Raw genomic sequence first — 26,472 nt, 5'->3', positions numbered from 1 at the left:
TGTGCATTTTTAATCATTTTTTATAAAGCTGATTATTTCAATGGGTCACAATGACACAATATCAGTGTTCGTGTAGTCCTGTTAGTAACTACTAATAAAAATAAAATTTTAAGTCACATGCAAAAGGTCTTAATAACATCTCATTTAACTGTAATAGCTACAGGAAAAACAATCATTGTGTGAATAAAGAATGACCTGCATTTTTAATACAAGAACACATTAGACGGGTAGGTCACCAGCTCTTTCAAGCATGGCAAATACTTGTAAATGTGTATTTATTCTGGGTTACACAGTAATCAGGTTTACTCTATAACCCAGGATTTGTTGTGTTAACGTTTCACACAATCTATGAATCCCGCTGCTGGTTAATAAGTATCCAACCACTCCACTAATTCTACCTGTTAAATGCAACACACAGCATTTATTTCTCATCCCACGTAGATGTTTCAAAAGCTTTGTTATCTTGAGGTTACCTGTGGGAGTGTGTGAAGAAATACCTTTTATACAAAGAATTGCAACCCAGGGTCACCACACGATCATTATTTATTTATTTATTTTAAAGTTTTACTTGATTAATATTGAAATGTTTAAGATTTGACCTGTGTTTCTCTCTCCCTTATCTTAAATGTGTGCTTTAAGGGGCGGTTTCACGAACAAGGACTATCTTAAACCAGGACTAGGCATTAGTTAAATTAGGATATTTGAGTTGTGTTAAAAAACATACTTTACAAAAAAACATTACTGGTATGCATCTTGAGACAAAATAATCCCACTGATATATTTGAAGATATGCCAGTGTAAATTGTTTTCGTTTAAAACGCCTCTAACATTTCAGTTAGTCTGGGACTAGGCTTAAACCCTGTCTGGGAAACCGCCCCTAAATGTTTTGCTTATAGTCAATATGTTTTATGTACAGCTGCTTTGTAACAATGAAAATTGTAAAAGGCGCTATATAAATAAAGTTGATTTGACTTGACTTTTAAAGAGTTGGTCTTCTCTGGAGTGATACTGAAATCACTAAGCAGGAGGAAATACCCTGAAAACTTGGGAAGGGATATCTGACACCAAAGCCTGAGTGCTCTCTTTCTGTTCAATGGAGGTTATCTGATGAAGGAGGTTTTAAAAAAGCGAATGCAAATAAAGCTGGATTTAGATTCTTTTCAGATTAAAATTCACAAACACACAATCTACTAATTTATCAAAATAATGATGTACCACAAAAATTACAGTGTGTCAATTAATGACGTATATTTGTTTAAGCAGTGAAAGCATAGTGTAACGTTTTGTATACATTTTTATTTATGGAGACCTTTTGTATACTTAAAATGAACAACTAACAATTTATCAATTTGCTATAAAAAGAAGTTCATTTAGAAAGACAATAATATAAATTATGCATAGGCAGTGGTTACATGAAAGGTATTTTCATTATTTTGACACCCTCAGTACAAATCTGTATGATTTTACGTCTTCTGTAAAATACAAAAGAAGATATTTTGAAAAACGTTGGTAACCAAACAATTTGGGACGCCATTGACATCCACTCTATGGGCATCCACTCTATCTTTGTGTTCTGCAAAATTGACACGAGGGTGAATAAGATCATTTTAGGGTGAACTATCCCTTTAAAAGGAGGAAAACATTTGTAGCCCACATAGGGATACCCTGCCCCATCGCTTCTTTCATGTCCACCCTATGATCATTTAAAGTGCTTTTGAGCTAATCGGTGACCGCCAGCTCGCGCTCTGCTTTTACCAATGTTCACCTGTTGCGAGGTTCATGCACTCGCCATGTTTTAAAGGCCGCCTGTAGGTGGAGTCAGGAAAACATCTGGTGATCCACTCGCGCGCAGTCGCTGCGCTTCTCCGCACGTCCTATCTGATCGCCGCACCGGGCACCGGCGCACGAGCCAGACGCCTCCGAAACGAGTTACGACTGTGAGTCTGACCTCTGAAACGCAAACCTGCGGTCTCTATGAATAGTCAATAGTATACAAGGTAAACAAATATACTAAAAACGGACTGGGAGGCAACCTTGCAGCGCACCAAAAGAGAAGACATGAATAAGAAGGAATGAAGTCATCTGCGGTTTATGGCCATCAGACATCACCAATGAATGCAGTAATCGATCAAGCCACCGTTAAAGAGGCCTTGATGCTGGCCAGCCGTCTGGAGGAATCGCTCTCGCACTACGCGCTTTCTTTCGCTCCTATGCGCAGAAAGCCGTGGGAGAGGTGTGGAAAGAGGCAGGTTGGGATCTATTAATACAGAAAGCCCTATTGATTATTAAGCTCTATCGATCAGTGCAGTGCCTAGTCTTTATTGCCCACTGGACCGTTGGCATCAGGCTATGGGCTCACCATACGGAAGGCAGTATTGTGACCATTTGTTGTATGCATAAATGACATTGGCGTCTCTCTCGCGTAGCATGCTGGTGGACCCTCCGCCGTCACGCGGAGCGCTTCGGCTCCTGGAAACAAACCCAAACTGAACTACGGGTGCGATGTGCTCGTTTTGGCAATTTAATAAGGTGCGCAATAAAACACCGTGTGAGTGCCGTGGAGGAGCTTCGGACGGGGACACAATCCGCGCCGTGGCCTGTGTGTGAAACGCGCCGGAGAATGGAGAAGTTCCTGCAGATAGCGCCCCATTCCCTGGCCATAGTGCTGTCACGGGTCAGCACCGACGAATCACCCGCGGTCACGGAGAAGCTTCAGCACCACCACACCGGCTATGAGATATTCGCCGACTTAAAAGCGGAGAACATGCAGCACTACTGGAATAAGAAAGTCACGGACGCCATATCGGAGACGTTTTTCTTGGGCTGGATAGATGAACATGTTCTGCTCATTCAAGGCAAGGAGGATCATTTGGAGGTGCTGAGGGAAGGATGGACACGGAGGGCCCTGAAACCACCTCGGGGATTCGAGATCAAGTGTATAGGTAAGCCTGTTTATACATTGATCCGATATCTTTCTTGGGCTGCAGAATGTTTTACACCTGTTTAGCAGAGAGCAACAGTTCAGTTCATTCATAAAGAACAAGGGCTAACAGTGTTTATAAATAGATTTTGAGTGATGTGTATAGGTGCACAGGTTTTCATGGGAACATGAATTTCTACCTGCTCATCATGAACATTCAAGTGCACTTGCAAGCCCAACATGCAGAGGAAAACAGCATGGGGTGCGTACTGGGATTCCCCAACATGCAGTACTGTCCTGTGAAGATACAATTTGTATGTTACACACATACACTCACCCATATTCATATCTGATGTCTGAATGGTGCACGGCATGTTCTCTCTGCAAAATCTGACAACCTTGGACTAATGATTGTGACAACAAGAATTTACCATGAAATTTGCTGTAATACTAGGCTTTGTAACCGGCTAATAAGGTTTTCAATTATGTTTCTCATTATATATATACCTGTATATATATGTATATATAATATATAAAACAATACATACAGTATATATATATATATATACTGTATGTATTGTTTTTTCTGTTCTTCCCATTCTTTGCTTTAACACACTCTCATTCATCTTGATGTTTGCTTGAAGAAACAGGTTTAAAGTTACAGCATAGTTAGAGCATTCCTTTGAATCTCCATCATTCAAAGTTTGAATAGTTGTTCTTAATCTCTGTGGATTGTTCTAGTCCAACACCGTAAAAAATCCAATTTGCAAAATGTTCTCCCTACAAAGATAAATAAGTAACTTGAACATAGATTTTTAGTTAAAGGAGTCAAATGATTGTTTTGCATTTACTAAACAAAATTAGCATAAACATGCCTAAACATGATTATTTTGTTGACTGGATTCTCAAGTGTTTGGCCAAAATGCGTCAGAAAGTTTGGCAAATTTACAAAACTGTGTATACTGAACAAACAATTTTGCAAGAGTTTGAAAGTTCCCAGGATGCACTGCAGCATGTTCAATTCTGTGTTTCTTATTTGTTTTTCTTTTAAAGATTGATGTTTCAGTTCTTGCTGGCTTAATTTATTTTTGATTGTTATCATGGTTGAGGTTTGTGTGTTCAATGTTAAGGTGTAAGTGCACGACCCAACACCAAAACCAGTTTAATTGCACTCAACACAAACTGTTCAAACAGTTAAGTTTTGGTCTGTCTGAGGCAGAAAACAAGTAGCCTACAATTGTAGTAAAAGACAAATAAATGTGTTTATTTTTAAATAACCAATTTATATTCTCTATTTATGTTCAGCCAACAAAACATATTTTGTTCTGTTGTTCATTAGGTAAACTTGACTATGTTGTGACAACTAATGACTTAAACATCATTTTTTAAGTTGGGTGAAATTTAGTCTCTGTTTGTTGAGTTAACTCAAAAACAGTGCTTGTGATAGGTTGCCTTATTATTTAAAATTGACTCAACTCTTTTTTTTACAGTGAATTGCTTGAAAATTCGACACAAAACAAATTGAAAACTTGATTGTGTTAAGTTTCATGATAAATTTCAATCACGTTACTCCCTGTGGTGTGATGATAAATTAAAATATGCATGAACATAACACATCCTAGATGAATAAACAGATACTTAAATATGACCAAATATCAAGAACACAAATATAAAATTGTCTCATCTCATGGTGTAACAATTTGCCATGCGAGGCTTGTTCTTCTGAACTCCATGTAATTGTCTTGACTGTTGGTTTGGGTTCAAGGCTGCATAAACAAAAGAGAGTTTCAAGGGTGAGACTGAAAATGTGGGCCTCCAGTCACTGATTGTGCAAACATAAAGCAATCCCGTACACATTATTGCAACTCAAAGAGAAATTCTTCTCATTCCACCTGGCTGATACTAAATGGTCTGTTTTGGAATGTGGTGATATGTTTAGTGTTTGTAGATCTGAGTTTGGGTTCTTTGCCGTGAATGGGTTGAGCTGCGTTCACACTGATAAAGAGATTGATTGATCATGTTTTGCACTGAAATTGAGAATTGAACTTTTTGTTTTTAATTTGAAAGAAGCAGAGGTGGTTTTCAGTTATGACCGTTTGTGTTCTGTTGTGCCACTTAAACTGAATTCAATCCCTGAATTCACCAAAACTTATTATTCTATTCATTTTTTAAAACACCAGGTAAAAGTTTCATCCATCTTTGAGTTCCAGTTTTAATATGTGCTAACACAGGTTGCAATGAAAGTTTTTTAGAAAAAAATTTTGAGCAGTTTTTTGCGTAAAGTTTATTTTATTTTTAGTGGAAAAAAGCATTTTACAATTTGCTTTGTGCTGATTTTGTGTCATATATTTGCTTTAATTGAGAAGACTTACAATCTTTTATATTCATTTCTGGCTAAAGATCAAGACCAGACATACAGTATATTGTTTTACTTTTTTTGGCGTAACTTAAGAAGTTCTTGTCACTTATTTTATGTGGAATTATATTATACCCAAAGCGAAACACTGTACTGAATTGACAACACAAAGAGTTTCAACTTTGTGAAGTCGTAACTTTACAATTTTTTAAATATTTTATTTATTTATCTTCTTTTTTTGCTTTTTAAATTATGATTGTAAATCATTAAAACATCATCTGAACCCATTGTGATCCAAGAACATTTAGCCCCGGTTTCACAGAAAGGGCACAAGAGACTAAAATTAATTTTGAGCTGTCTTGACTGAAAATAACTGGCACTGACATATCTTAAAATATGTCAGTGCCATTGTTTTGTTTCAAGATGGACATCAGTAATGTTTTTTTCTACGGCATTTTAATAAAAGCGACTTAAATAGCCTAAATTAACTATGGCATAGTCCTGGCTTAGGCTAAGCCTTGTCTATGAAACCGGGCCGTAGAATTTTAAAACTCCTATATGACTTAAATTGAGATTTGGGATTCAATGTGAAGATGTTGCACCTCCAGACTTTAATTGCTGTCAGTTTCATAGATTTTTTTATTCTTAAGTTGCTTTTGTTTATCATCTGCGGCAAAACAGGGCCAATGAAGTATGTCTCAAAGTTACGAATGTATTTTTGTAAGCAATATAACCCAGACATTACCTCTGCCCACAGACAGCCACCTAGACAGCAAGGAAGGTTCCCATTAAAGTTAAAAATGTTGTCTTGAAATAGCACAGAGCTGTTCAGGTGTGTGATTATCATAAACATGATAAATAAGTAGTGCCAACTTGAGTTCATACCTGCATACCTGTTTGTGTGAATATGCATGGGAGGTTGTTTGTGCTAAATGACAGATCTTTCAATGGTGACATTACCTCACCTCACATCTTATTTGAACCCTGCCTTGTAAAACTTAAAGAAAAAGTGTTAATTGCAGACACTGAGTTCGACTTAAGCTTGTATCAAAGCTCTTGACAGGAACAGTCTCAGTGTTTTTTTACATGCAAGGATGGAACATGTTTGGATATTGTGGGGAGTAGTGGGTTTCTGGCTTTTTCATTTGTCTGTCGGGAACAGAAATTAGCATTTTCTTTCATTTTGGTTAATAAAATGAATCGCAACCTTGAAGACATGTGACAAAAGATAAATATGTGATCAGGTGTTAAATAGACTTTTGGACATTACAGTACCACGTTTACATGACATACCTTTATGAATTGACAGAGGCTTTTGTCTAAAGTGATTTGCAATGCATTCAAGCTTTTATTTTATCAGTATGTCCATTCCCCGAGGATGTAACCAAATACCTACAATGATAACAAAAATACATTCTAGCCTTGAGAATTAAGCTATGGAAACACATTTTCAAGGTATGAACATAGTTTCTGCAAAGTGTGAAAACATACCCCGCCATTATTTCTTCTAAATTATTTGAAATTGGAGATGCGTAACCCAAAGCCTCATATTTTCTTGTGGGTGTCGGACTAGAATGGCTTGAAGATTTATACTCTGGGTAGATTGGGATGGCTACCTCTGATGTTTTTGTATTACTTGGAGGTTGCCCAGAGACCGTGAAGTTTTGAATTTCATGAGACACGAACCATAAGGCCCTAACTATATTCTTAAACAGATACTTTAAAGCATCTGCATGATAGTCATTTGTTAGAAAGTGAGAATTCCTCATCAAGCGTCTTCATTGTAAAGCATCTGTGTTAGTGCTTGGTTATTTGAATGTTGATGGCTCTCCATAGATCAAATTCCTTAACTTGTCACTGGGTGGAAACATACAAGGACCGTGATATCAGAATGCTGAGTCTGAGTCGTGTACACACATGGATTGTGGCGGCAGCATTTAGTGGCTTTCCGCTAAAAAACAGGTCTGGTTTTGGTGCAAATGGGAAGGAAGGCGGGGGGACAGGAAGGGAACTGTGTTTGACACATGGGGAGCCCTAGATGCCTTGTCTTCAATTGCAGGAAAGGGAGGAGTGCATAACAGAATGAAGGGAAATGGTCAATGGATCACCAAATCAGCATCGCGGAGAGACATGTGGACACCCAAAGTCACAACTTTAGAAACAAAACATATTTTTTGACAGGAACATTTTGAGTGTTACAGGTTCACAATGTTTTGTGATGCCTCCACTTGCTCCTAGTACATTCCCCTGCAGGCTTTAAAGTTTGTGAGATGTGTCATGATCATACCTGATTATCCACAGAGGGTAAATCATTCTGTATGTCTGTGTCAGAGAAGTCAACTGTGAGTCATGCTGAGCAAGGCTTTCTGTCGGTTGTTTTACTGCATATTTGGATGATGTTGTGTTTGGGACAATGATACCCATGCAGGTTCGCTTTAATGTCTTATTGTAAATCTATGACTTTCACCAAGGCTTTAAAGGGATAGTTCACCCAAAAATGAAAATTCTGTCATGAATTACTCACTCTCTAGTTGTTCCAAACCTGTATAAATGTCATTGTTTGGTTGAACACAGAGAAAGATATTTGGACGAATACTTGTAACCAAACAGTTCCTGGACCCCATTGACTACCATAGTAAGAAAAATGACAATGTTACTCAATAGTTCCCCCAGAACAGTTTGCTTTCCTACATTTTTCAAAAGATCTTCTTTTGTGTTCAACAGAACAAAAAATTATAAAGTAATTTTTCCTACTATAGTCAATGGTAGTCTTATAAGCATTCTTCCAAATATCTTTCTCTGTCTTCATCAGAACAAATCAATGTTTTAACAGATTTGGAACAACTTTAAGGTGAGTAAATGATGGCAGATTTTTTTGAGGGGGGTGGGTGAACTGTTCCTTTAAACAAATACACACACTAGCCTGAAGCTTTGCTAGTTGCAATACACTTTGAATATGTCTCAATGTTACATGTGATATTGAACTTACAGAAATAACTAAAAAATGATAGAAATGACTACTAAATTAGTCAAACCTTGTCATTAGAAGGGGGCATCCCAATATTCTTGTCAATATAGTGTATATACCTTCATACGCCCAGCATTAGTGGATGTCAGTATATGTGATGCAGTAATCTGCTGAATCTCCCACAGATTGGTATTCATGAGCCGATCACACGATTGGGATTTATGCCATGCCAATTCCATTAAGCACTAAAGTTTTAGGCATGTTTGCAACGTTCGCTGATTTGCATTACTTGTAAATCGGGTCCTAAAACAATGCAGACAGTCTTGCAAATAATCTATTGTCCTGTCAGCGGGCGTAATTCATTCTTGGTAAATTTCTCTTCACAAATTTGTACATATTTATGACATGTCACGTACAATTGCAGTTACCTGTATATTGAGATTGTCTGAATGTGTTAAAATGTCAAGTTTTATTTTTTGCTTTGTCTCGATTGCTGTGGTTAATTTCTGTTTGTCCCAAATTCTTTTTTGGTAACAATGCACTAGTTTAAGACACATTATAGCATTACAAAATTTAAAATTTCAATTTATTGCAACACTGTAACGTGTGGATAGGCAGGCAAACAGGGAGAGGATCCAAATGCAGTAAAATATCAATTTAATAAAGTCTACAGAGTGACATTACATCTACAGAGAAATAATAAGTTCAAAACCACACGAAGCATAACATACCAGCTACAACAATCGACACTAGACAGAGGAAACACTGGGGTATAATATACACAAACTAAAGAGGGCTAACAGGACACACCTGGGTGACAATCAACAGGGAACCAATGAACAAAAGAACTACAAATGACTACAAAACAGGACAGGAAGCAGGAACTCAAAAGCAACAAACTAAAAGTCCAAACTACCGGACAAAACACAGACAGGATCTTGACAAACACATTTTGCATTTCAGTATAACTTTTAGTTTTCAAACAAGTCTATGCAAACTGAAATAAAATTTGAGTTTTTCTGCCTCTCATTGACTGTACACTGTAAAAAAACAACTATAAAATGTACTTTTTTTTGTAAAGTTTTTTATAAATTTTACTTATTTTTTATGTCAAGATTTTGTGATTTACTTTAAAAAACTGTGCAAATTTACACACAAAAAATAAGTAAATTTTACTAGTTGTTTTTTACAGTGTATGTTTAGCCTGTCTGTCCATCTGCCACTCCCATTTTAGCAAAATAGACTTTTGATTAATTTTCCTTTTGATAGCCCAGCTGTGGCTTTGATCTTTGGCCCGTGAGGAGATCTGAGACCGATCTCTGTGATCTGTATGGAGCAAACCTCGCCTTTACCCTGGAGCCTAATCTGCACTCTTCACCTTTTCTTCAATCATGTATCACCTTGCTAGAACTTTGAGTGTTGACTCACTAAGTGCCATTCTTACACACTTATCAATCCTCTGCTCAGTGTTTTAAACTGGAGATGCACAAAGTCATCTGTATTAATTTCACAGTTATTTGGTTTGTCTGGCTTGGATGCAGTTTTTTTGTTACAACCAAACAAGTCTGTGGTACCTTGATAGTACATTTTTATCCCATTCATAATCTCAGCTCCCCTCTTTTGAATGCTCTCCTTCTTGAATGTATTAGAGTTAGCAAGTCACAAAGGCTTTTAAAGCTGTTTCATTCAGTCAAACTTGTACTCTTAAATGAAAGACAGCCTGTGGAGATTCTACAACCTGGCAAGTTCCCACTTGAAATGTTATTCTGACATTTATAGAGTGCTTTGAAAGGGGAAAATTACTGTGATAAAGACAATAGTCAGCAACTCTTATGTCAGTTTGTTCCTCAGATTTATGAACAGTCTTAAGGCGTTAATGGAGTGCTGTACAAAAATATATTTTCCGTGTCATTACTTCTTGGACTACAATAGGAATTTATTCTTAACATTTCTGGATGATTCATTTTATTAAATTTATGAATTTACGATCACAATGTTAGTGCATACAGTATATTCAGATAAAAGAGTTTCTGGTGAGACAGACTGAATGGATGCCTAAAATCCAGAATCATTTTGAATTCTTATATGCTGTTGGAGATGTGGTATAATCTGGCTGTTTACATTACAGATAAATAAATTCCAAAATGGATTTTTGGGACTGCCAGTCCATAATGTCCGTTTGAAAGTATTTTAATCATATAATTTAGTCAATATTCTGTTTATTTACATTGATTGCCATAGTAATGACTCTAGCATGAATAGCTGACAATGTGGAAAGGAAATCTAGAAATTCAGTCTCTACTCATGTTCATCATAACAGTACTATTCACCCATTCATGCACATGCTTTGTGCGAAACCACATACTATTTAAATCAGGGGTCTTCAACGTTTTTCGGGGCAAGGACCCCTTAGATGATGCATGGAGCAGGGACCCCCTTATATTAAAGAGTATGTAGCATATGATTTTTAAGGTCCTACTTTGGTTCATGGAGTGTCCAACAACAAGTTTATGTACATACAAGGTGTAAAAACACTATATGTCGTAATAATAGGCAGTTATTCTTACCATACTTCTTGTCTGACTCTCAAAATGATTCATTCCACGATTCATCCATCTAGTCCCCTCCTATCCGCTAGCCTAGTGTCATGTGATTGGTCAGATGGTGTAGTCTGTTGTGATTGGTCAAACGCGTTTATCATGTGTCTTGGACTAGTTGACACGGCATACAGTGTACGGTGTTCGTATCTTCAGATGTTATTACAATACAGATAGTACTCGACTCAGTTTTTGAAATAAATACTTTGAGAGTTAATAGATTGAACAATTAAATTAGCCGAGTTAATAGCAAGATAAACAAACTGTAATACCCCAGAAATAACGGTACATGCTAATGATAGCGTTATATGCATTAGCTAAACACAGACATAAGGTACACAAATATTTCTTGAAGTTAAGACAAAAATAAATAGTCACACTTACAGGTTGTGATTCGGTGGAGCTAACAGGTCCAAATAAGGTTGGTATTGCCCCCTCTTTCAAGGATAGTTGTTTCACATATCCTGCAGTGAACGCGCCAAGATTATTGAAGCAATCTTCGGTGAAATGACACGCGCACAGTAAAACCCTGGGGTTATACTCCTTTGGTATCGTTTGAAAAATGAATTGTAACATTGTTCCCTCAGAAGTTCATCCTTTGGTAGTTGAAATAAGACGGACTTAGTTTCACAACGTAGAACACGGGTTCTAGACATGATACACACGCATCACGAACGAGCGACAGGGTTTTGGGGGAGGAGACTAGTGAAGTTTTCGCGGCAGTCCCAGCAAAACGTAGCAAGGGGACTAGTGACGTAGATACGTGGCGGTTAGAGACTCGGACTAGCTCATGTCTTGTTTGCATGATTCAGAGTCGACTCCCATTTTTACAAGCCAATAACTTTGTTATTTATTCACCTTCGGACTTACAACTTGGCAGACAGCTTACTTTCAAACACTGCAACATAACACACTGCATGAAATGTAATTTTCATGATCTCATGCTACTTACTCTTTAAATAGAAACAACCCTATTGTCACAGCAATGTTATGTTAAAGGAGAGGTTTCTTTCTACTTTTACACAAATGTAATATAAATCTTAGGCGTCCACAGAATGTTTTTTTTCTGAGCTTCGTTGTCTTTCTCGTGGATCAGCATTGTCGCGGCTGTTACACGAAAATTAACACAAGTTTTTTTCTGCAGAACATCATTAGTCTGCAGACTAAGGAGAGTCTGATATGTGCATATATTCTGAATTTTTAATTAACGGACCCCCGGTTGAAGACCCCTGAACTCATACTCAACATAAATGACTGAAAGCAGATAGCTAAAGACCCTGCAACACATGGATGTGGTTTGAATCAGGTTTCTGAAAATATGATAATTATTATTATTTTTGCTGTTCAGACCACAGACAACTAAGTGGATTTGGATATGGCAAATAATACTATTATTAATAACAAGAATGTAATAATAATAATACATTCGCTTAATAGGACTAGGTGTTATAATTAATTGCCCAATAGGACATTTCCCACGCCTTATGTATAACAGGGTGAGCAGTCAAGAGTATGAATAGAGGAAAGGAGGTCCGAGGTTTCACTGGGTTCGTCGGGTTGGCATCCTCTGTGTTTGGGGGATATATGATTATAGAAATACATAGCAAATTAGGGCTGTCAAACGATTAATCGCGATTAATCGCATCCAGAATAAAAGTTTTTGTTTACATAATATATGTCTGTGTACTGTGCATATTGATTTTGTATTTATAAACACATACACATAAGCATACTGTCACGGTCCCACCGTCTTGTTTATGAAATTCTAGTCGTGATCGGGGCAGAGTCCTTGGGTTTTATGTGGGAAGGCCATGAGATGTTTATGTTTTTACCTCTCATGTGTTTTTCCAGTGTCTCGTCTCTGTTCCCGCCATCTCGTTTCCTCGTTATCTTTCCCTGAATGTTTAATGTCCCACACCTGCCCCATGTAATTATCCCTCGTTTGTCTTCCCTATATATACCCTCTTGTTTCTTTGTCCTGTGCTCTTGTATTACGTTTATGACGTGCGTTGTGTATACGCGCATGTTCCTGTTGTATGCCTTGTTCGTGAACTGTGAGTTTTGTGTTTTTGCTTTAGTTGTCCTGCCTTGTTTTATTTTAAGACGTTGTGTCGAGTTTCTGAGTTAGGTTTTTGCTTCTCTTTGATTTTACGTTTTGCCCCCACGTGGGAAGTCTTTTGTTTTGTGTGTATATATATATATCAGTTTTGTTTTCCCCATTGTGGGTGTTTTTGTTTGTGTTTTTGTAAAATAAATATATCTGTTAACCCCTTCACTGCCGTTGCCTGCGCTTGGGTTCTTCTTTCACCACCAGTTGTGACAGAATACAAGAGCCATCATTGAACCCAGCAGGCAAGATGGAGGCTAGGCGATCCAGGCAGGCCCATCTCCTCTGCGGTCTGCGACAGGGCTACTCCGATGTCCTGGAGTTCGCAGATCGATTCTTCGAGACCGCAGGGGAGATGGTCCATGACGAGACTGAGCAGATGGCCCTGTTCAACGGCGGACTGAATGAGCCGCTGTCTCGGGAGGAGATGAGGATGCTGAGACCGCTGGGCTTCACGGACATGATTCGGTATGCCATGAATCGGCCGGAGCCCAGCGTCTCAGCCCAACCCAATCCATCTCCCCTACCCGGATCCCGGAGGGTCGCGTCATGGAGATCGGGGTCATCGGCATGGCCGCACCGTCCGCCTCTTCCCCGGCAGCTCTCCTCCGCCCATCAGCATCCGTGGCCGGCGCAGACGAAGGGAGTCGTGGGACTCCCCGTCCGACTCCTCCGGTCGGAGCTACTCGGGCTCCCCATCGCTTCTCAGCAACCGGCCACATGTCCTGGGGCCGGTCAAGGAAGAAGAAGCCGAGGAGGGGGACGGCCTCCGAGTCCGGTGCAGCCGGCTCCAGCCGGTGTCCAGTCTTGTGTCCAGTCTTGTGTCCAGTCTGTGTCCATCCTGTCCAGTCCTGTGTCCAGTCCGTGTCTAGTCTGTGTCTAGTCCTTGTGTCTGTCTTGTCTGGTCTTGTGTCTGTTTGTGGTCTTGTGTTGGTCTTGTGTCTAGTCCCGTGTCCAGTCTTGTGTCTAGTCCCGTGTCCAGTCTTGTGTCTAGTCCCGTGTCCAATCTTGTGTCTAGTCCCGTGTCCAGTCTTGTGTCTAGTCCCGTGTCCAGTCTTGTGTCTAGTCCCGTGTCCAGTCTTGTCTAGTCCCGTGTCCAGTCTTGTGTCTAGTCCCGTGTCCAGTCTTGTGTCCAGTCTTGTGTCCAGTCTTGTGTCCAGCCTGTGTCCAGTCTTGTGTCCAGTCTTGTGTCCAGTCCTTGTGTCCAGTCTTGTGTCCAGTCCTTGTGTCCCGTCTTGTGTCCAGTCTTGTGTCCAGTCTTGTGTCCAGTCTTGTGTCCAGTCTTGTGTCCAGTCTTGTGTCCAGTCCGGTGATCCAGCCGGCGTCCAGTCCGGCGTCCAGCCGGCGTCCAGTCGGCGTCCAGCCGGCTCCAGCCGGCATCCAGCCGGCGTCCAGCCGGCGTCCAGCCGGCCGTCCAGCCGGCCTTCCAGCCGGCGTCAAGCCCTGTCCAGCCGGCCTTCCAGCCGGCGTCAAGCCCTGTCCAGCCGGCCTTCCAGCCGGCGTCAAGCCCTGTCCAGCTCGCCGCCAGCCTTCCAGCCGGCGTCAAGCCCTGTCCAGCCGGCTTTCCAGCCGTCCCTGGGAGACTCCCAGGGTCAAGACTGTCCCTCCCAGGACTCCTCCTAAGTCCCCAGGACTCAGCGCCCTCGAGCGCAGCCGGGGACTGGGACTATTCCCCACCCCCATGGACTGCCCCCTATGCCTTGTTTTGCCCCACCCCCCCTCCCATGTTTGTTGTTTTTGTTGTCCCACCCCAGTCCTGTGGTCTTGTTGTCATGTTTGCCCCTTGTCTTGTTCACCATGTTTGTCTGGTTTTTGTCTTTGGTCCAGTCTGTCAGGTCTTGTTAGTCACCCCTTGGTGAACACCTGGAGGTGTTCATTAAGGGGGGGGGGGCTCTGTCACGGTCCCACCATCTTGTTTATGAAATTCTAGTCGTGATCGGGGCAGAGTCCTTGGGTTTTATGTGGGAAGGCCATGAGATGTTTATGTTTTTACCTCTCATGTGTTTTTCCAGTGTCTCGTCTCTGTTCCCGCCATCTCGTTTCCTCGTTATCTTTCCCTGAGTGTTTAATGTCCCACACCTGCCCCATGTAATTATCCCTCGTTTGTCTTCCCTATATATACCCTCTTGTTTCTTTGTCCTGTGCTCTTGTATTACGTTTATGTATGTGGCGTGCGTTGTGTATACGCTCATGTTCCTGTTGTATGCCTTGTTCGTGAACTGAGTTTTGTGTTTTTGCTTTAGTTGTCCTGCCTTGTTTTATTTTAAGACGTTGTGTCAAGTTTCTGAGTTAGGTTTTTGCTTCTCTTTGATTTTACGTTTTGCCCCCACGTGGGAAGTCTTGTTTTGTGTGTATATATATATATATATATATCAGTTTCGTTTTCCCCATTGTGGGTGTTTTTGTTTGTTTTTGTAAAATAAATATATCTGTTAACCCCTTCACTGCCGTTGCCTGCGCTTGGGTTCTTCTTTCACCACCAGTCGTGACACATACATGTATATATATTTAGGAAATATTTAGATGTATTTATTTATACTTGCCAATAATTGAAATGATAAATAAACGTTTATAAAAAAGAATATTGTATATTTTTCTTAAATATATGCATGTATGTGTTTATTAATTCAAAATTAATATGAACACTACACAGACATATATTATGTAAACACAAACTTTTATTCTGGATGCGATTAATCGTTTGACAGCCCTATAGCAAATTTATACTTAATTTATGCTTTTCTTGCTATTATCATCTCATGAGTTGTGTCTGATCCCACTTTCATCACATCCATTATACAGGGTGAAAGATGCCTTTTGGTGAGGTGCTGCTGATAATGCCCTTTGTATGGTTCCCAACAATGTGACACATCTTAAATTGTGCACCTCAGCCTCATTGGGTGTTTTGGCCCTTTATCACAAGACACCCTCAACCAAGGGAGGCCCACCGCAGGTTGATCAAACCTGGGTGTGTGTCATATTGTTACATGGTCATTTGTGAGACCATGCAGTGTCCATCCACCTCAACCACAGCCAGTGGCTTCCTCTTTTTTTATGCATTTGGCAGACGCTTTTATCCAAAGCGACTTACATTGCATTATACTATACATTGTATCTGAGTATGCGCAATCCCATGGGATCGAACCCATGATATTGCCGTTGCTAGCGCCATGCTCTAACCACTGAGCCACAGGAAAGCATGATTCCACACCCCTGGCCAGTTCTTGATTATCCTCCACTGGACCTGTCCTCTGAACCCCACTTCCTGTGTCAATTAGCTCATCCAGATTAGTGGCTGCAGCCTCAACAACACTTGCTTTGCTGGTAGCTCGGTGGCATCACACCTCAATGCAACCATACGCGCTAACCTGTTGGCTAAGGCTGTTCTAGCCCCACTGTCACCGTTAATGCATGCTCAGTGCCCCCAGTCCCGTATGACATAACATTACCACATATTACCAAAACCTCAGCGCAATCATCCATGCCACTCAGTTGGCTAAGGCTGTTCTAGCCCCACTGGCACCGTTAATGTGCCCCCGGTTCCATATGGCATAACATTTAAACACACAACATCATTTTATTACCTGGTCATTTGGCAGCCCATATTGTGTCCTTACGTTTCAACCACAGCCAGTGGCTGCTTCTCTCAGCAACAGTGGCAATTTCTTTGACTACCGTCCGTTGGGCCTGTCCTCTGATCCCCACTTCTTTAAGCAGCGTTGTAGTGGAATTGGAAACAAAGCCCCTACAGCCCACTTCCACCAGGAACACTTTCGCTGTCCAGCCCCGATCTTCAGCCTCCACTGCCAAGTTGGCATACCGGAGATTCTTTCTTTCAAATGCTTCATTAATGGCCTTTTCCCAAGGTACAGTCAACTCAACTATGATGACTGTCCTATTGGAGCTGGACCACAGGACCATGTCCGGCTGCAGATTGGTTGCTGCAATTTCCGAGGGGAAAGTAAGTCTGTGGTTTAAATCAACTCGTATTTCCCAATCACTGGCTATACTCAGCAGACCTGAATCTGGGGAAAAGGGCTTGGCCCGTCTTTTTGGCCCCTCCCGAATAGCCTGTTTGTTTCCATACTCCACAGTTCACTCCAAGTGATTTTACGCCGTTCATTGCCTTCCCACCTCATCCAGCAGCCTTGCTGGGCTTGAGAGACCGCTCTGGTGCATTTACTTGCTTCCTCTTGAGGCCGAAACCTCCTCCACCACCAGGTGACGCTGTTCCTTTGGTGTAGCTTTTCACCATGTGGGTGTGGTTGATCCCAAACCAAGTCTCCTTCTGCCGTATTGAACTTGTCCCACGATCTCCCTATTTCTGAAGGCTGCCTTCGCATCTGCTATCGCTGTTGCTGGGTTCCATTTCCTCCCTGTCGCTACTGTTGGAGCAGCATCTCTTACACAAGAATCACAGGATTCTTTGAGCATCATCTGTAGCATTGTTTTGGTGCATTTATATTCCTCCACAAGGCTTGAAATGGGAAGAGAGAGCGCTCCATTCCCGTACAGCCCTATGTTGCTAAGGCATCTTGGTAGCCCAAGCCATTTCTTCACTTGTGTACTCAGCAATCTCTCCAGGTTCTTGGCGTGAGACACCGTGAGCTCATACATTAAAATTGGCCACATCATTAGCTGTATTATTGATTTCCTTGAGTCCACTGACTGTGTCCTGCCTGAGTTATTCCACCTTTTCGGCGTCTTTAAGATCTGCAGCATACCACCGTCCACGGCTTTTGATGGTCTCGTCTGTGACTGTTGGCATTGGCTCGCCCTTTATACAGAACCTGTCGTTGGTAAGCCGGCCCTTGACAATAGAAAGGCTTCGGGATTTGCTGGGTTTGATCTCCATTTGTGCCTAACTAATGTTCTCCTGGAGCTTATCCAGCAGCCACTTTGTACATGCTTTGGTTTTGTGATAGTTGACATGTCATCCATGTATACCCTGATTGGAGGTAGGCGCAACCCATTTTTCAAACGCTCTCCTCCAAACACTCAATGCGATGCCCGGATTATTATTTCCATTGCCACTGTGAAAACCAGTGGTGAAATTGTGCAACCTGCCATTATGCCAACCTCCAGCTGTTGCCACGTGGTGGTCCTTTCCTGTGTGGTAATACAGAATTGGACATCCTGAAAACATGCCTTAATCAGCTTTGTTACCTGCTCTGGAATGTGGAAGAAGTCAAAGACTGTCTACAGCAGCTTATGCGGCACTGATCCAAAGGCATTGGCAAGATCTAGAAAAACCACATGCAGGTCTGTCTTCTCCTTTTTTTCCATTTACAACTTGTGTCAGATGATTTTAGCATGTTCCAAACATCCGGAGGAACCCCCATGCCTGCCTTCTGCACTAAAGTGTCGATGAAGTTGTTACTCTTCAGAAATGCTGAGAGTCTATTGGCCACAACGCTGAAGAACCATCTTACCGTTCATATTCAAGAGGCTAATTTGGCAAAACTGGTCAATAGTTGAGGAGTTTTTCTCCTTGGAGATCAGTATGCCTCCTGCCCTTCTCCAGAATTTTGGTATTACTTGCTTTACTTACTCCATACCACAGCCATTAATCTACAACAGTACCTCAACACTCCAGGGGCTTTCTTGTAGAGCCTGTATGGTATACCGTTGGGTCCAGGAGCTGAAGCTGATCTTGGTACAGTCAACTCAACTATGATGACTGTCCTAATGGAGCTGGACCACAGGACCATGTCCGGCCGCAGATTGGTTGCTGCAATTTCCAAGGGGAAAGTAAGTCTGTGGTTTAAATCAACTTGCATTTCCCAATCCCTGGCTATACTCAGCAGAACTGAATCTGGGGATAAGGGCTGAAACCATTAACTCTACGGTCTGGCAGTGCATTGGAGAACGGGGGGTGGGGTTAGAGGAAGAGTGAGGAAAAAAGAGTGAAGTTAAAGGGGAGGGGTGCGGGTGAAGCTGCTCTGGTTCATTCATACAAAAAAGGCCCGCCTTTTCTGCCCCTCCCGAATAAAGGGTTGCCTTTTTACCCTGGGCGTTTTGGGGGATAGCATTTGCTGCCACTCTCTTGGTCTCTACTGCTGCAGCCAAGCACTTTACGAACAAAGTAAATAAACAAATAAAAATAAATACTTGAATTTGTGAATATTACAGGCTTCCTTTAAAAAAACATCCTTTTAAATTCACAGCTGACATGATTTGAACGTTTATAAAAATGTGAATATTTAATATTTGCAAATGTTACTTAGGAGTAGTTTTTCCTCTTTTGCCCAACATTTGATAAAGACGTCTATTGTATTAGATCTGGAGGGCTCTTACTCATCCAAAAGGTTTAACCTTAACATTTAGCGTTTTTCTTATTAGGGCCCAGTAGATATTTTCTATTAATGAAGCATTCATTCAATACCACTAGTTTTCATTCTCCACCCTATAGAATGTTTTGGAGCTTGAAAAATCTGCCATCTCACCCTCTCTTTTTTTGTTTTTGTTTTTAGATTTCTTTTACCTCCACTTTTTAATAAGTTGTAATCAAGCTGTGGATCTGTCAAGTGAGGTGGCTGGTTGTCTCCGTTCCATTCAAACTAAGCTGACAGGAGGAAGGACATTAGTGCAGTTTTTCCTTTCAAGCCTTTTTAAAAGTCTGCTGTTGAGGTCATACTCACTCGAGAGAATTCCAACTTGTATTAGGGTGGTTGTCTTGAACTATGTCCTGTAATCAAGCTTTACACATGACGGGAGAAAAGACTATTTTAGTTTGGGTGCTTTAATAAGATTAAGAGTTTTAGATTTTATCTAAACTGGGAATTTAGGTTTGATGCAATGTTTATAGTTGACAAATAAACTGCACATATGGTACAAACATTTAGAAAAAAATGAACAATGAAGGAAAATCAATCTTATGCTATTTTATATTATAAATATGAATAATATAAAATAATATTTCATTAACTGTTTGTTTTCAAAAGTATTGCTGTTGCACCATAGGACACATGGTACGATTTATTTGTCAACAACCCTTATACAGTAGAATGTATTATATGAATTTATTATATTATAAAAAATGTATTATATAAGTAAAGTTTGCAAGTATTAAAATCGTAACTAATCAAAATAAACATATACAAATATTAATATATTTTAACCTATTTTGATTCATCATATTCTAAAGTAAAATGTCTTTTTTCATTTTTGATCCAACTAAAGCATGCATTTGCATCAAATCACTGTCAAAATGAATTAAAATTACATGATTCATAGCAGAACTATAATAACTGTTAAAAAGTGATTTTGTTTGTCAAAATACTATTAATGCAGCATCCAGAATGGTCCGAATTTCATGTTGCAGTGATCAGTGGTGTGTTCAGTTCTTATATGATGATTTTGTTTAAACATCTTCAAAAATCTGATGAATAAAGAAGCTGTTTTAAAACACTTCTGTAAAGAAGTATGATTTGCCTACTTGTCTAGCTGTGACAGAGAGCTTTGACGGGTTGGAATCTTATTGTGGATTGATACATTGCCGCCATCTAGAGGTATGGAGCATCTTTAGTCTGCATCCAGGAGCTTTTGTGTCAGTATGCCTAGTATTTGTTTTTTAGTATTTATTTTTTAATGTACTATAGAGAGCTGACCATAGACCTGAGACACTCAATCTAAAGTAATATTAATACAGTCTGTCTTTTGATACTTTAACCTCATAATGACCAATTTTGGTATTGACACAGTTTAAAGCTTTGATTCATTACAAAGCATTTGTATAAAAATATTGAATTGTATGGACATTTGACTTGTGCAATGTAAATCATGTGAACAATTCCTTTCAAAGATTTTCTTTTGCATCTCATATCTAATAACAAGCTGATTTGATATTTTTTCATTTATAATGCTTATTATTAGCATAATGTAAAACTATTAATATGTTTTTTTTTTGTCATTATAACAATCATTATTATATGTATTAATAACGTTTTGTTATAATCAATGCAAAAGCATTTACCACATGAAAAGCCGCTTCAATCCCTCGCCATATTTTCAGCAACGTCTCCACCATTCACCTTTTAGAGATGTCCTACTGCAGAGCCTATGAGCTCATCAAGCAACATCGCCATGGTTACGGCTGCTGTTGCAGCTCAGAAATAAGATGGCTGGTGTTTTTTCCCTTTCTTTTTGTATGAATGAACCAGAGCAGCTTCGCCCACACCCCTCCCCTTTAACTTCACTCTTTTTTCCTCACTCTTCCTCTAACCCCATCTTCCGTTCTCCAATGCGCTGCCAGACCAGAGAGTTAATGATTTCAGCTGATGAGCAGGCAGACAGGGATAGGACAGTGCAGGGAGGAGGTTAGCTGAAGGCCTCTCTCTCCTCATACCTGAGATGAACCTGCTCAGTCATCAAAGTGAATGTGGACAGAAAGGTGCTTGTCATATGGTGTTACCAGTGAACATTGGAAGCCGATAACCGATCATTAAACATTGGAAGCCGATAACCGATATATGGCCGATATACATTATCTAAATATTAATAAAAAATTCCCTAAGATTGAAACAAAAGGCAATTATTTGAAAAATAAAACCATTAGTTCTCTTTTTTCCCCCTGAAAATCATGTACCAAGCCTACTTTACACTAGTTAACTATTCTTTAACCTTCAAACTTTTCTGGTATATTTTTTATTTAATAAACAAATTGTAGATGTTCGTCCAGAGCAACCCAGAAAAATTCTAACAGGTCTCAAGACAGAAAGCATTCAGACAGCAGTCTGATTCAAACAATATGCTTTTGTTCCTACTATTTACACATTCATAAATACTGTATCTACATACTGTACCTACTTCAACAATGTTTTTCTAATAGCAGTAAGTGAAGTGAATGATCACGACATAAAAATAGAACTGTACTGTATTTTAACTGTGAGCAGCATGCAGCTGAAGAAGTTTAACCAGAGGAAATTATTTATGATTTATCGGCTATAATATATCGGCCTAAATTTTATCATCATTCAAAATTACCATTTATCGGCCGATGCCGATATGGCTGATAATTTATCATGCATCCCTAAAACATACTACTTGTATTTCAAAACCTATCTTTATTGTCTTCTATACAAATTTTATTGTATTTACAGAGAATTTTAATGGATTTTATTATTGCATATTTGAGCCAGTTGTTTCATAGGTATTAAAGCAATAAGCCCTAAGAAGCAGTGGATTACAGTGCATTTTATAACAGCTAATGCCACGGTCAGATTTGACTTTGAGCATGCGAAATTATAAATGGGGGTATTTTATAACAGCCTAGAACTCGGCTCAACCAATCTTCTACATTTTTATCACAAGAAGGAATTTATATTGTAGTTGAAATTATAGCTCTGATGGGTATTAGTACACATAAGACAAAACCACAATGATTATTTTATGTAGTGACTTTAAAAGTAGCAACTCAAAGTGCTTTACATAAGTAAAGGAAAATAAAATATAAGTAACAGAGATTCAAAAAATAGTAGAATTCCAGTCAACTTTATTTATATAGCGCTTTTTACAATTTTCATTGTTTCAAAGCGACTGTACATGAAACATATTGACTATAAGCAAAACATTTAAAGTTATACAAGTAAAAACAAAAAAGGTGAAAAGACACACACACTCCGGTTCAAACACACCCACATACAAAACACGGAGTCCACACACACAATATACACAGACACACACACACACAATTCAAACAAAATAACAACAAGATAGAAAGCACCAAAGAATTGATTATATACTTTTATTATATAATATTAATTATTATATTAGGAAAATATTTTAGGCTTCAAGTTCACAAATAATGATACCGTTCTGCTACAGGTTCTGGGCTCATTGCAAGTTCATCTGAGGTAAGGAGGTTTTGGAAATTTTTCTTAGCCCAACTTTTAAGGCCAGCCCATAGAGGTCACATTCACAGCTTGTAGTGTCACACCCCCTTCTTGCTTCTTGTTAGCCTTTAGTCTGTGTAGCGCTTTGTTGAAGGGAGTTTGTGCTGTGGTCACATTCTCTGTCATTTTAATTGCAAAAGGGGTGGGAACACATTGAAGGGAAGGCATTGGTGTTTTGTCATGCTTAGTTGGCCTCTAACCCCTCCTCCTCCTCTTGATTTAAGAACATCTCCCAAACATGGCACCTGCTGGTATCATGAACTCATTTGTCTAGTTCAGTTATTGGGGTGTATTCTTATATATTTGGATGGATATTGTGAATTTGGTGAAATGTGACAAATGTAACACAATCGCATGGCAATTGTATGAATTTGTACATTTTGTATGGTTTGCATTAGTGCCAGTGAATGTTAGGTTTAGGGATGGGGCATCAGCATTCGCTTTTTTCTGATGATTGTATGTTTTTGTATGATTCACATTGTGCTAATTCATATGCATTAGCCATAAAATAGGTATAATTGCATTTCCGTTAGTATACTATATGGCATATACTTCATATTTGTGGTATTATGATCATTTTTGCTTGCATTTTTGTATTCGGTTATCCAGTGTGTTTGTTGTGCACTACATAAGATCTTTTAAACATGTATGTGCTGCCTATTAGCCAAATTATCTTACAGTGACAGATTCGCAGAAAAATGAAAATTCTGTCATCAAAATTCTCACCCTCTTGTTATTTCAAACCTGTATGACTTTCTTTTCGGCAAAGCACAAAAGAAGGTTTCTTGTGGCTCAGTGGTTAGAGCATGGTACAAGGTCATGGGCTCAAAAAAATGTAGGATATTTTGAAGAATGTTGGCAACCGAACAACGGCGGTACACATTGACTTGCATTGGTTTTATGTCCATACAAGTTAATGGGTACAACTGTTGTTCAGTTACCAAGCCTGATAACACATACTTCTTGGAGACAGCTATTTAATGTCTGCATGTATATTTTTTGAGTATTGATCATCTGCAATACGTCTCTGAGATGATTCCTATGATGTCATAAAGACATTTACAAGATGTCTGTATTAGATGTTTATGATTTAGAATCTATGTAAAACTGCTTTTTCTAAGATATTTATCAGATGTTTTCCAGATCATTAGCAGACATCTTATAGACGTACATGTGGGCACATTCCTCAACTGATCTTTTTTCTGTTCTACATAAGAAAGAAAGTCATACAGGTTTAAAATGACAAGAGGGTGAGTAAATGATGACAGAATTTTCATTTTTGGGTGAGCTATCACTCTAAGTTGTGGTTTCTGCATTTCAGATTTGTTGTTTCAAGTACCGTCAAATTTTTGCGCGTGTCGTTGTATATAGTTCGTAAAAATGAGTTCACTTTCTACGATTTCATCTATTCACAATCCAGAATCAAGGTATTTTAAATTAGGTCCTGATCTGTCTGTTTCAGAAAACCTGAAAAACTTCTTTAATTGGTTGAATTGGTACTTGTCTGGGGTTGTCAGGGGAAGTTTGGTAGTATTACCGGTTGCATTGTTCATTAGAGAAACATAGCTGGTGAGGTTGGTCAACCATGTAGTTGGTTGTATTAGGGTCTTGCCGTCTAAGCTAAGTTGGAAACATGCTAAGGACCCCATTCCAATGTTGTGACCAGCATTCAAAACACAACGTATACTGGTGAGCTATCGTGGGATTTCAAACTGGGCATTTAGTGTCTTTGAGATTCTTTGATCTAGATTTGTGCGTGCTATTATAAATAGATGAATTTACACGTAATTTATAAATTATGTTTAGCAAGGGCATATGTGATTTCTTCACTAGCTCTTTAAAAATATGAACATTTAGAGTGTTTATGCCCATATAGATTGTTCTTTTCATCAGGATTGAGAGTCTTTATTGGTTTGGCCTTGAGCTTGTGTATGAATGCTTTACATACGTGTGATTTTACATGAGTATTAATAAGATGCTTACATTGGTTCATTTAGCATGGAACTAAAGGATGTAATGGAGGCGAGATAGAGAGGATATGCAGTGTTTATGTAATGCTATTTTAGGACACCTGCTCTGGTCTAAACATATTTCATCTTTTATTTCCTTCTTTAAACCTGTTATTACTCCCCCCCACCGTACAATCTCGCCGCTCCATGCTAACTTGCTCACTTCATCTCAATCACACGGCGAAACACGCACGCTCACGTACAGCCTCTGCCGCGCGCTCACACACTCGATCGCTTGCTCTGCTGCTCTCCTGCCTCCCCCCACACGCACACATATACACTCACACACGCACATATACACACACCCCTTTCATAAGGTGCTGGCAGCAGCAGTGTTAGCAGAAGCGACGATAGCAGCATTGAAAGAGGAGGAAGCCTCGGAGACAAGATGTAGTCGTGTGAATGAACGCGTAGCCTCGCAGCGCCGTCCTCCTTTACTGTGGAATTACTGCGGAACAAAAGAGGAGGACCATTATTCTGCATCTGCAATTGCCGTTTTTCTACCTACCCCTCCATCGCGCTTTTTCCGCCCTCCCCTCGCGCGTGGCGTCGTTTTCAACGGAGGCTAGTGGCAGAGCTGGGGAGGAGGGAGGCTGACACGGGCTCGTCTGCAGACTGAGATCACCAAAGCTTCGAGGTCACCTCAGAGGCCATTCCGTTGTTTCTTCTTTTTTTCCCCACTCCCCCTTTTTTCTCTTTCCCAGGCGGGCCTTTTGTTTTTCAGCAGACTTGTCCGAGGGGGTTGCCGCCGCTGTGCTGAATTGGGCTATTGTTGAACAGGCAGGCCTCTATCTCGCTCTCTCTCTCTCTCTCTCTCTCTCTCCCTCCAAAATACACTCCTTCCCTCATCCACCTCTCCTCCTCCTCTGGCTGCCACTTGTCACTCCATCCTTTCATTGTGATGCACCTTGCTTAAACTTGTATGTGTATTCATCCATACGCACGCGCCATCCGGAACCATCTTCACGTTTCTCCTTGTCTTCCACCGCCGCCTCCCCATTGCCCTGCTTTTTTGCCATCCCCGCAGTGCCTCAGAGTTAGCGACGTAATGTGCCCTTCGTGGCATGTGAATCCGGATGTTTGGCAGGGGATCGGCGGGATACATTCAAGCCAAGGGTGATGCCTCGGAGGACAGCCCGGCCCAGCGCTCCCACGCCCACCTCGAGCCAGCCCGCCTGTCACTGAGCACGCCCGCGTGTCATCCCCAGTTTGTGTGTGTATGTGTGCGTGCGCGCGTATGTGTGTATATGTGTACGCACGTGTGCATGTGCGAGAGCGCCCTTATCATGACTCAAGCCTGATCCCTGGACTGGGGTGTCCCCTGCAAATGTGGGGGAGGGACTGAACCTCAGGTTGCTCCCCACCCCCTCCCTCCCTTTACCCCCTTCCCTCTCTCCCCCTTCCCCCTTCTTTCGTGGGTAACCTGCCCAGCATGAAGAAGACCCGCAGCACCAACCTCAGGCGGGCATGGCCCGGCTCGGATCTATCGGAGCGGGCCTTGGAGCGCATTCGCTCTCGTAGTGAGAAGGACTACCACCACCATAAGCACTTTCCACCCGCCCCTCCTCCAACCCACATCTCCCCTTCTCCACGGGGCTACATAACACCAGGTGGGTCCCCCA

General features: G+C 40.4%; 1 protein-coding gene across 2 annotated transcripts in view; it reads left to right on the top strand.

Annotated features, from left to right (window-relative positions):
* The first annotated feature begins 1,813 nt into the window (after window positions 1–1,813).
* Window positions 1,814–26,472, top strand: part of stox2a (storkhead box 2a) — a 64,650-nt gene continuing 39,991 nt past the window's right edge. The window contains exon 1 of one of the 2 annotated variants that reach the window (XM_057331336.1): window positions 1,814–2,942. In XM_057331336.1, coding sequence (XP_057187319.1) covers window positions 2,621–2,942 — 322 coding nt within the window. In that variant the 5' untranslated portion in view covers window positions 1,814–2,620. Of the gene's footprint in view, window positions 2,943–24,833; window positions 26,461–26,472 lie in introns of those variants that run through there. The other variant, XM_057331337.1, reaches the window with a different exon arrangement.

This window comes from Triplophysa rosa, linkage group LG4 (assembly GCF_024868665.1).
Source record: "Triplophysa rosa linkage group LG4, Trosa_1v2, whole genome shotgun sequence".
NCBI classification, from domain to species: domain Eukaryota; kingdom Metazoa; phylum Chordata; class Actinopteri; order Cypriniformes; family Nemacheilidae; genus Triplophysa; species Triplophysa rosa.
This window is presented reverse-complemented; position numbering and strand designations above follow the sequence as displayed.